Source organism: Micropterus dolomieu, unplaced genomic scaffold (assembly GCF_021292245.1).
Source record: "Micropterus dolomieu isolate WLL.071019.BEF.003 ecotype Adirondacks unplaced genomic scaffold, ASM2129224v1 contig_14622, whole genome shotgun sequence".
Classification (NCBI taxonomy): Eukaryota; Metazoa; Chordata; class Actinopteri; order Centrarchiformes; family Centrarchidae; genus Micropterus; species Micropterus dolomieu.
In genome coordinates this window covers 13,173-24,731 of record NW_025743608.1, presented here as the reverse complement: position 1 = coordinate 24,731, position 11,559 = coordinate 13,173, and the positions used below count along the sequence as shown (strand labels likewise).

General features: G+C 45.1%; 2 protein-coding genes across 2 annotated transcripts in view; both read right to left on the bottom strand.

The window, feature by feature from the left end:
- Window positions 1-6,634, bottom strand: part of noc3l (NOC3-like DNA replication regulator) — an 11,544-nt gene extending 4,910 nt beyond the window's left edge. The window contains exons 1-10 of the mRNA XM_046043028.1: window positions 6,542-6,634; window positions 4,615-4,861; window positions 4,333-4,456; window positions 4,077-4,231; window positions 3,922-3,993; window positions 1,314-1,444; window positions 892-1,053; window positions 620-713; window positions 354-529; window positions 90-218 (exon numbers count right to left, since the gene is read on the bottom strand). Of these exons, the coding sequence (XP_045898984.1) occupies window positions 90-218; window positions 354-529; window positions 620-713; window positions 892-1,053; window positions 1,314-1,444; window positions 3,922-3,993; window positions 4,077-4,231; window positions 4,333-4,456; window positions 4,615-4,861; window positions 6,542-6,634 (1,383 nt within the window). The remainder of the gene's footprint in view (window positions 1-89; window positions 219-353; window positions 530-619; window positions 714-891; window positions 1,054-1,313; window positions 1,445-3,921; window positions 3,994-4,076; window positions 4,232-4,332; window positions 4,457-4,614; window positions 4,862-6,541) is intronic.
- A 404-nt stretch (window positions 6,635-7,038) lies between these two features.
- LOC123966952 (janus kinase and microtubule-interacting protein 3-like) overlaps window positions 7,039-11,559 on the bottom strand; it is a 13,772-nt gene continuing 9,251 nt past the window's right edge. Inside the window, exons 5-8 of the mRNA XM_046043029.1 lie at window positions 9,914-9,979; window positions 9,250-9,318; window positions 7,193-7,270; window positions 7,039-7,107 (exon numbers count right to left, since the gene is read on the bottom strand). Of these exons, the coding sequence (XP_045898985.1) occupies window positions 7,039-7,107; window positions 7,193-7,270; window positions 9,250-9,318; window positions 9,914-9,979 (282 nt within the window). The remainder of the gene's footprint in view (window positions 7,108-7,192; window positions 7,271-9,249; window positions 9,319-9,913; window positions 9,980-11,559) is intronic.

Here is an 11,559-nt window from a genome sequence, read left to right as displayed (position 1 = left end):
GCTTCCTCAGCCCCGGGGGGGGGGGGGGGCAGGTCAGGTGGTGTTTGGTTGGGGTTCAACATGCTCTTTGGGTGTGTTTGATTTGCTACCTCAGGCTTGACATTGTAGTTGAGGCTCTTGATGAGGCCAGAGATGACGCGCACGGTGGCCAGCGAAGCCCCGCCCTCTTTGTCCTGCTGGAAGAGCTTCCTGAACGCGTCACAACACGCAGCTGACACCTGAAAAACACACAGACGCCTGAACGCGTCACAACACGCAGCTGACACCTGAAAAACACACAGACGCCTGAACGCGTCACAACGCGCAGCTGAAACCTGAACGCGTCACAACACGTAGCCGACACCGTGTCTCACCTTGTGGACGGGGTCGTTCATCAGCGGGACGAGGGCGACGATGATGTTGTTGTGGAAGTTGAAGTGCGGCAGCGCGAGCAGCAACTCACACAGGCAACGAACGGCAACTTCGGCCAAGCCGAGGTATGACTGGAAGCCCACAGCCTGGCTGCGCTTCTTCTTCTGCTGCTTCCAGTCTGCAGATGGAGGGAAACACACCGACATGGTTCCTGCATCTCACGTGTCCGTCTGTGTGTGTGTGTGTGTGTGTTGCTGAGGTTGTGTACCTTTGATGGTCTGCTCCAGGTCCTCCAGGTAGAACTTGTACTGACTCACCAACACTTCTTCAAACTCTCTGAGCTGCTGAGTCTCCTTCTTCACCTGCACAACAGCCAAACACACCAGAACCATCAAACACAAGACCAACAGGTCCCGGGTCCGGGCCGACGGGTCTCAGGGTTAGAAACAATTGGAGGATTTCTGATTCTGAGAAATTCATTTTTCCACCCGTCTTATATCTGCAACCAGATGAGGTGATGAACACGCACACGCAGGTTACCTTGGCGGCCTTCTCAGCGGGGGTCAGAGGTCGTATCCTGTAGCTTGGCGTGATGTCTTTAAAGATCTCCATCAGAGAAACCATGACCAGCTTCCTGACCGTCACCGCCACACACGGGTCAGACTCCATCAGCATCCCACGCAGCTCCTTCACACGCTTCATCTGCGCACGCACACACGCACACATGTTAAGCATTTGATGGTGCAGTGGATAAGACACATGCCTCTGGTGACCCGGGTTCGATCCCCACTGTGACCCGTCCGCCTATGCGTCCCTGAGCAGGTCTCTCCACCCTCGCTGCTCAGAGGAGTGAGACCTCTGACAGCAGCCGTGAGCCGCTTTGGATAGAAGCTTCAGCTAAATGAGTAAATGCAATGAACAGTATATGTGGTTCAGATCCCAGATCAGCGGTCAGGTCTTACGTTGCTGTACGGGTCTGAGATGATGGATGATCCCAGGCTGGCGATGGACAGTTTCCTCTGGTTGATCTTGTGAAGTCTGAGCTTCTCTCTCTGCTCTGCTGTCAGCGCTGCAGCGCTCTCCGGCTCCCCCTCTGCTCGGAGGACACGTTACAGGTTAGATACACAGGTTCGGAGAGGCAGAGAGGTCAATTTTGTGTGAAAATGGTGCACCTGTTCAGTCCATATGGACGATAGATAAGAAGTCAGTGATGTGGTGCTCATAGAAAATACTGTTTCCCATCTGTAACTGGACCCTGAGACTGCTGGAGATCCTGCAGTCTGCGGTGAGTATTTCCTGAAGGACACCCACAGGTGAACACTTCCTGCTGCGCTCACGGCGAAGTGTTTCACAAACAGACAGATGTCTGAACTGAACACACCTGAAAACATTTACTTAAAGAGGCTGTATTCTGCTTTTTGGCTTTCTCCCTCTCCTTTATTGAGTTATATTCCTTTTTTGTGCATGTAACAGGTTTGCAAAGTGAAAAAGCCCAAAGGGAGTTCCCACCTCCCACAGAAAACTGCTCCAGCCCTTCACTTCCTTCACTGTGAGGTCAAGATGAAAACGCGTCATAAAGCTTGCCAAGAGGCTAGGGGGTCAGGCCCTCAAACCAAGCTAGTCTGGGGCCCTTTGGCTCCACTCGACTTGTTTGGTTTTCCATTGTAGAAATGTTGGACCTGTACCTGTTTCCAGGTACTTTTTTTTTTTTTTTTTTTTCATACCACGTCACCTCCGTCGAGGTTCCAGTCGAGCTGAGCGACACTAAAATGTAACGTGAAAACAGGACAGACTGCTGATTGGTCAGAGAGAATATTCACTATTCATTGCATCATCATTGCTGCGACAGACAGAGGCCAGCAACAGGAAGTTTTATATTTTACAGTTTTTGTATAGAATTTCATCACTAAATCCACTTCTGAGAAGTTTTGAGGTGAAATCGGCTGTGTAGATTTTGAATATTGACAGTTTTACGAGAAGTGATGGCGGAACAGAAATGTGCTTGAATATTGTCGGAGTTGTGGCGGCGGGTTGAAGCCTGCTGTGACCCGCGGGAGGAGCGCGTGAGGCCGGCCGCCCGCCCGCTCACCGAGCCCTCCGCTCCCGCCGTCACACAGACCGCTGCAGCAACAACGGCAGAGGAAAACACAGCTGGAAGCTTTTCATACCGCTTATCTGTCTTTACATTCTGAGGAACGTTCAAACGTTTTAACTTAAAAAAGAGAAAGCTGTGTGTGTCGCACTGAACATTACATTGCGGTGGCGTCGCTATGACGACAAGCTACGTACTATCTCTGGGTACTATCTGCAATAGAAAACGCAGCAGGGCCGAGTAGAGTCGAGTCTATCGATTTGCGCTATGGTAGCATTTTTTGGCAAGGCAGCAAAGATCGTCAGATCAGAGAACACCGGCAACAGTTCAACGTTTAGTCCTAAAAGACGATGCAACTCACGGCCATGTAACTTCACAGACTGTTCAAGTGCGGAGTTGTTGTAAACGTTGGCTAACACAGCTAAAGTTAAGCTATAATGCTAACGTCACACCTGATGTGAAAGCTTTCTGAGCAAACGTCCAAATTGTTTGGCCGATTTTTATGATAAATTGAGTTGAAATCTGGTGATTTCTGTAGTGGTTTATGGTAAGATGTGGAACAATGATGTGTGGTTGCTAGGTTACGGTCGCAGTCTGAAGCGGCTTTGATTTGGATCACACTACCTTGTTTGTTACGACCCGCCCTTCTCTGCTTCTGATTGGCTTGTAGTCCTTACCTGGGAACTGCGCATGTGCAACTCCAACAAAGATTTTGTACAAGTAAGATGCATCACTCTGTAGCTCAAGAGCGGAGCGAACAGCACACAGGGTGAGAAGAGGAGCTGCAGCAATGTGCAGTATGAGAAAAATGAAACCATGTAAACCTGCTCTGGTACAACCTCTAAGATCTTGACCCTAAAAATGAGCAGAATACCACCTCTTTAATAAAATATCACCAAACCCCGAGTTACATTTTATTTTTACATGTCATGTGCTGTTGCTCACTGTGTGTGACGGTGCACGCATCGTCTCCAGTTGTGAAACCTAATAACCACAAAGTGTGTGCCGCCACGCTGCCGATACGAAGGCTGAAATGCTGATTTGTTCATGACTCAAATAATTTAAATCAAACCTTTAGTGAACACGTGTTATTTTGTTGTATCACAATCATTATTGTTATTGTTTTATTGCCCAGCTCGATTTGATTTATGCCGCCTGTCCTAGCGGGAACTCGCATCTCCAGAACCGTCGGAGCAAAGTTTCAACTCAGCTCTATCTTGATAAATCGACCACTTTATCAAAAACTCTTCAAATTCAGTGACAGCAGTATTCCGCTGCTGGTGTGAAATAGTGTCTAAACTACATCTAACAGTAAGAAAAGCAGACCATCGGCCGACTGGTTCTTTGTTTAGCAGCTTTTAAGCTCAAGATATCAGAACCTTTCATGGAAGGCACTTTGTATCAAAGATCAATAATTCAAGTTTGCACAACCTGGATTCATCTGGAGAGCAGGTTTCAGGGTCAGAGGTCATGCATACCGTTTTCAAACTCCTGCGGCTGGTCAGCTGCATCCTCTTCCTCATCTTCTTCCTCCGGCTGCTTTTTGACAACTACAAACAAACAGAAGTGACGTTTACACTTCTGACGCGATCAGATGGGTCAGCTGATCAGTCGCTGGATGGACAGTGCGTACCTCTCTCCACGCTCTGCGGGATGACTCCCGTCTTGTCTTTGATAGGCAGCAGGTGGATGACCTCCTTCTCCTCCGTCCTCGCCATCTTCCTGGGAACCTTCTCGTAACTCCGAACCACCTCCGAGCTCCGCTTCTTCCCGCCGTGCACCGGCCCGCTTAGACACGCCACCGCACAAAACAAACACGCCTCAGTCAGTGTGCGTTTGTTTCGTATATTTAGACATTTCAGGTGTGTAAGTGTTGTGGTGGGCGTTACCATGATGACAGGTCTCTGGTGATGAAGGAGGCGTGTCGCGCCATGGCGGTCATCTGCTGCAGATCCTCGTCCTCGATCATGTCTGTCGGCAGATTCTCCAGAAACTCCTCATCCTCCTCTTCCTCTGTCAGAGACATTCAGAGAGAAATCAGCAATGCATTATGGGAGACAAAGTCCACTTGTTGTTGTTTCCGTATCTAAACGGGAAACAGGACTAACTTTAGGACACAAAAACACTAACAAGGCTAATTTTTTAACTGATGTATTCGCCCCTCCCCTCACCGGGTCTCTTCCTGTACGTCTCCAGCGGGCGGGGCATCCTGATGGCGGCATCCTTCACCGCCTGTCTCAGCTTCTTCTGCTCTTTACGCTGCTTCTTGGCAACGTTCTGCTGCTTCAGCTGACGGTTCTTCAGTTTATTCTCCAGCTTCACGCCGCTTGTCTTCAACAGGCGGCGGAACGTCGGGCGACGCTTCTTTGACCGAGGCTGGAGGTAAGGAGAGAGGAAAGAGGGGGCGGGGGAAGGAAACTACAGATTAATCACAGGAATAAAAATGTTCACTAGAAATTCAATTCAATTCAGTTTTATTGATATAGCGCCAAATCACAACAACAGTTATCTCACAGCACTTTTCATAAAGAGCAGGTCTAGACCGCACTCTGTGATGATATTTACAGAAGCCCAACAGTTCCCACCAAGAGCAGCACTAGGAGACAGAGGCAAGGAAAAACTTCCTTTAAGAGGCAGAAACCTCGAGCAGAACCATGATTCAGGGTGGGCGGCCGAGAGAGAGAGAGAGAGAGAGGCAGCCTACACAATATCCACACAGAGGTACAGACAGTAAAGGTGATGTTGCTATAACAAAATAAAGAGTGAATTATAAAGAAAGAGGTTTGATTTTAATTTAAAAATAATAAGTAAATAAATGTCTGTTTTGTGAGACTCCTGTGGCCTGTAGAAGGGAGTTCAACCTCCTCAGAGTTAACTCGGGGTTATCGGGCAAACTCAGGGTAACAAACTGACCTCCTACACTGCAGTTAAACTACGACGGTGGATCAGACGTTGGTTAGTTGAGTCCGTGTTAACTTAATTGGACTTGGTGCGCGTTCGCATAAAAGCGACGCGTTCAGCCGTGCATGTAGACTTTTTTCGCAACGGCGCATGCTCCGTATTTCTCCAGAGGAACGCACGTTGGTGGTGTCAGGAAATGATGAATGTAAAGACAACGGTTAAATCTAATATCGTGGCGGCCGACAAAGCCAGGGAGGCTTGTTGGCATCGCATGGAGTGAATTGGTAGCCTAATTGTCTTCACAGTGTTCTTATTGTAGTTCAAATCTCTGTGATGAATTTTTTGGGCTCTTCTTTTATGTGTAATATGATTAAGATGTAAAGGTCCAGCTGCACATAAGGTCCACTGTAAAAAGGAGGTTAATTTCCAAGATTAATCTACAAGTAAAAAACTTGAATATCACACATTTATGAGAGAACCTTCACTTTGCAAGGCTGCAACATCACACACACGTCTGCCGTGTAGTATGCACACACTGGAAAGTTATATTAGACTTTGCAATCAGATTTAGCAGTGAGCTCAACCCACAGTCACCATCATGCACCTCAGAGACTTTGTCGTGGATTGGAGCGATTTCTGATTTTTTTGTGACTTTAATTTCAGGGAATTTCCGAGTTTTGTTCTTGTAAATTTGACACTTTCATCTAGGATTTTTTTCTCCCGACCCTGGCTCTGTATTTTTTGGACACGTAACTTCGTCAATCTAAATATGTGACAACACTCGGGAGAATTCAGTTATAGCCGACAGATGGGCTCCATCTCAGAAACGGTCCCGTTAGTTAATTAAGATCTCCTCTCTGAAATCCCAGTTCGGCTGCAGGGCTCGCTGTCTGAACGGAAATAACTTCATTTCAGCTGCAGCTCAGAGGAACAAGTCGGCATGAAATCTAAACATATTTGATCAAGTGGTGTAGATTAAGATCCTGCTTCTCATCAGCAACACTGAGTACAGATGTGGTGTGTAGTCCACGTGCAGGGTAACCTCGAGATAACCACCAACAAAACCTGCTGGGAGCACTTTAGAGATGCAGCGTCAATTGCCATGGCAACAGACCTCGGTTTACACGTGTCCACCTTTCGTAGTGCGGGTTTATCAGGACGTTACACCTGACGTGATGATGTTACTCCTGAAGTTACCTGGATAAGCCAGGTACCCCGCTTCGTGGTACAGGCCTCTGGGCCACCACAGTTTGCCAGCTCACACAGCCCCACTTGCTCTCTAATATTCATGCTACTCTGTGTTTATTAAATAAACCACTTCATCTTCGTCTCCAGTCTGCTTTTGGGTTCAAGCCAGATTCCTGAGCAGCGCTGCTCACCATCAAATTCCCCAAGAAGTCCCAGATTACATCAAATAGCATTAAAGCAGTCTAGAACAGAGCTTCAGTAGGTTTAATATCGAACACTGTGCATACATCACCCAGTACGATTTTAGTTTTTATCAGTGTTTGAAAAGAAAAGAATAGGTGCTGTGTGCCAGGCTGTCATTGGTGTAACCGCTGTAAACATAAATACTGCCTGACACTCATCCGTGTTGATGTGTGAAGGCTGCTCCTGCACTGCAGAGAAGGATGAGGAGGGAATGAGAGTTCAGGGACCACGAAGATTTCCTGGCCTGTAATGATGACTTGCTATTATGCCGATCTAGACTTCCTAAAGCCGGTCATCCCGGGATCAGGATATCTGTTGTTGGGCTGTGCAGCCTTAGCAACACAGGAAGAGTTGTTTTCGTCATGACGCCACTCGCCTCTAGAGCTCATTACCTCTTGCTTATTGTGTCACACTGACCTTATGAGCCTGATCCATTGACTGCTTCCTGTAGTCCAGCTCTTCATCCAGGTAACCTTTCTGTTTACTGAACAGATCCTAGAAAACAACACAGAGGTCAGAGGTCACTTACTGGGAATCAGTGCGGTAATGAGTGTACTGGCAGCATCCCAACTAGTTTTCAGACTGCTGGGGTTAAACCTCTACACTTTGATCCAGGACCTGTCAGTAACTGAAGACCAGCCTCTAACCTTCAGGTCTTTAAAGAAGGATTAGTAAGAGTTGTGTCTTAGCATCTCTCCGCCCACATCAGTAACAGCAGTCTGTGTGAACTTTCTCACTCACTCCACTGAAACTGCGCTGCCTGAAGTGGGAACAGATCTTCTGCTTAACATGGATTCAGATTCTGGACCTCAGTGCGGTTTTGATACCACTGATCACAGCATACTCATACTGATCGTCTTGAAAACTGCTCTGGTGTCTCTGGCCTGGTTCTCACATGGTTAAAATCTTTCAGAAGGAAGTTTCTTGAATTATGCTTCATCAAAATGTTCCAATGTGAAATATAATTCATTTCCACTGTTACGCTGATGATACCTTTCTGTTGGTTCAATGTAAAAGTGGAACTTGTTCAACAATGTTTTTGTGTTTTCTGTGTGACTTGTTGAACAAGAAAAGACTTGATGAGAAATCCTCATCGAGCTCAGACATTTTTTAAAGTTCACAAAGTTTCCACATGTGAAGAATGAATACACAGCGGAAACATCTTCCCATCTCTGCCTGACATTAATGTGTAATCTGTATATGATATCCCGAGACTGTCCTCGCCAAAAAGACGACAATAGAAGTTGGTTGTGCAGCATGTTATTGACGAGCGTATCCATTCCTGTTTAACTCATTGCCTCTGTGTTCTTGCTTAGGTTTTGTTAATTGATCATTGCTTCCTTGTTCTCTGTTGTATTTAGTTACTTATATCCTTCTATATATTTGGTAGCTTTACTTCCTATTTTATTTTGTAATCACTGGTGTGGGTGTTTTTGTCCAGCTTTGGACAGCTAGCTTTCCTGTTTGCCGTGATTGCTTATGTGTATCACCTGTGACTGATTACTCTGCCTGCTTGTGTGTGTGGTGTGTCCCAAATGTTGAGTGTTCTGCCTAGTGGTCTGTTTTCTCTGGATTCCCTTGTGTTGGCTTGCCTTGCCTTTGTTGGATTTACCCCTGTGTTTGGTCTACCTTGCCTTTTATTTGGACTGTTATCATAAATCATCAAATCGTAAATCATAAATAAAGGGTAAATAAACCTGTAAACTGAAAATAGTAAGAAAGTCCACATAAGGAGGCAGGATGGGGTGGTCGGATGGGTCAAACCCTGAACAGGAGAGCAGCGTCCGAGTCCCGTGTGAAGTAAATGTTGACTTATTATAAGTTTTAACTTAAATAGCGTGACTGACTTCCGTCACATGACTTCTGTAATTTACTTACTTTGACCCAAACCGTGTTTTTCCTAAACCCAACCAAGTAGTTTTTGTTGTCTAAACCTAACCAAACTGTGACCATTTCACAACATTAACCTCATATTTACTGTCATGTGACATAACATAGTTGATGCACACGTGTCTTTTTGGGAGGCATGGATAAACAACCTATGTTGCTGTTTAGGTTGGAGGACTTGTTGGATATCCTACCTGGTCCAATACAAACTGGTGTTTATGAAGGTGTAGCAGAACATCGGTGGTTCACACCTGGAGGTGACCTGACCAATCAAAGGTGTTAGCAGGTGTATAACATCTATACAGTGTGACCACATTCTTCAGAAAATCATCCACCAGTTGAAAAGTCACCTGACTCTGCCACTTCCTGTTAGCTTATGCTGCTAACCTAAAGTGAATGGCAAGTCTTTCCTCTCAAAAAGTGATCTACAGGTGAATGATGCCTGTCCATGGCGTTGGTTTCCACACCTAGTGTGTGCCTTGGTCTCCATCTGACGGGAATACTTATTAAAGGTAAAATGACAAGGCATAAATGTCACAGAAGCCATCAGGCGGCAGCGTCTGGTGCAGATACAGTTCGTTTTTTACCTTCTCGCTCTCAATGTCCAACATCTTCTGCTGCAGAGCCGACTTCGTCACCTCGATGGACTCCAACCACTGACAAGACAGACAGGTAGAGACAGACAGGATGAGACAGACAACAGTGTTAGAAAGGGTGGCAGGAAGTGACATCACTCATGTTCCATCCTCAACTGACAGCAACAGTGTTTTTCCACCTGTGGGCCAGACGCAGAACCAGAACCCTTCGTGGACCCCCATGCACAGGTGTTTAATGAGCCTTGCTTAGAGTGAAATGAGACTTATTGAAGTAAAAAGGCAGCTTCTAGACGTTCAGACGTTACCCAATCAGCAGCGACGCGCTCTTACGGCGTGTTTTAGCCTGATTCTTTCAGCTGCAGCGGCTGTGTGAATAAAACACTGTAGATAAACCAGACTCAAAGCCGTGAGCAGGCTGACTGTCACATCTTAAAGTACCAGGCTTCAGATCTTCAGTCTCTGGAGGATGACATCAGTCTACAAAAGCACAGCGAAATAGCTTTGACATTTCTTGCAGCCAACAGGATAGGGGGGCCCGCCCTCCTGCGATCTCCCCCCAGTATGAAGTGAACTACCGTCGTGGTCCTGAAAACCTGGAGTTACCTGCTGACCTCACTTCCTGCTTCACAGTACAGACCACAGGTGGGTTTGTTACCTTCTCTGCCAGAGTGAGCACCGTCCTGGCATGGATCACCACCACCTGCTCCTCATTGGACAGATTCTGCAGGAAAAGAGGCAAACAATAACACGTCAACAACATATCAACTAAAAGACAACAAGACGTCAACACATCCACAATATGTAAATATGTCAACAACATGTCAATAATGTATCAACTATATGACAACAACACATAAACAACATGTCGACAACACGTTAACAACATGACTACAACATATGAACTACATGACAACCGGACATCAACATGTCAGCAATATGTAAATATGTCAGCAACATGTCAACCACATGATAACATGTCAAGAAGACGTCAACAAAATGTCAACTACTTGACCACAGGACATCAACATGTCAACAATATGTAAATATGTCAACAACATGTCAATAATGTATCAACTATATGACAACAACACATAAACAACACGTCGACAACACGTTAACAACATGACTACAACATATGAACTACATGACAACCGGAAGTCAACATGTCAGCAATATGTAAATATGTCAGCAACATGTCAACCACATGATAACATGTCAAGAAGACGTCAACAAAATGTCAACTACTTGACCACAGGACATCAACATGTCAACAATATGTAAATATGTCAACAACATGTTAATAACATGACAACAACACATGAACTACATGACAACCAGACGTCAACACATCCACAACATGTACATGTCACCAACATGTCAAAACATTATAACATGTCAAGAAGATGTCCACATGTCAACAATATGTCAACAACATAATAACAACATGTCAACTACTTGACAACAGGACGTCAACACGTCAACAATATGTAAATATGTCAGCAACATGTCAACCACATGAAAACATGTCAACAAGACGTCAACAAAATGACAAAATGTCAACTACATGACAACAAGAAATCAACATGTCAGCAATATGTAAATATGTCAATAACATGTCAACTACATGACAACAGGATGTCAACAATATGTAAATATGCGAACAACATGTCGACTACATGACAACAAGACGTCAACATGTTAGCAATATGTAAATATGTCAGCAACATGTCAACCACATGATAACATGTCAAGAAGACGTCAACAAAATGTCAACTACTTGACCACAGGACATCAACATGTCAACAATATGTAAATATGTCAACAACATGTTAATAACATGACAACAACACATGAACTACATGACAACCAGACGTCAACACATCCACAACATGTACATGTCACCAACATGTCAAAACATTATAACATGTCAAGAAGATGTCCACATGTCAACAATATGTCAACAACATAATAACAACATGTCAACTACTTGACAACAGGACGTCAACACGTCAACAATATGTAAATATGTCAGCAACATGTCAACCACATGAAAACATGTCAACAAGACGTCAACAAAATGACAAAATGTCAACTACATGACAACAAGAAATCAACATGTCAGCAATATGTAAATATGTCAATAACATGTCAACTACATGACAACAGGATGTCAACAATATGTAAATATGCGAACAACATGTCGACTACATGACAACAAGACGTCAACATGTTAGCAATATGTAAATATGTCAGCAACATGTCAACCACATGATAACATGTCAAGAAGACGTCAACAAAATG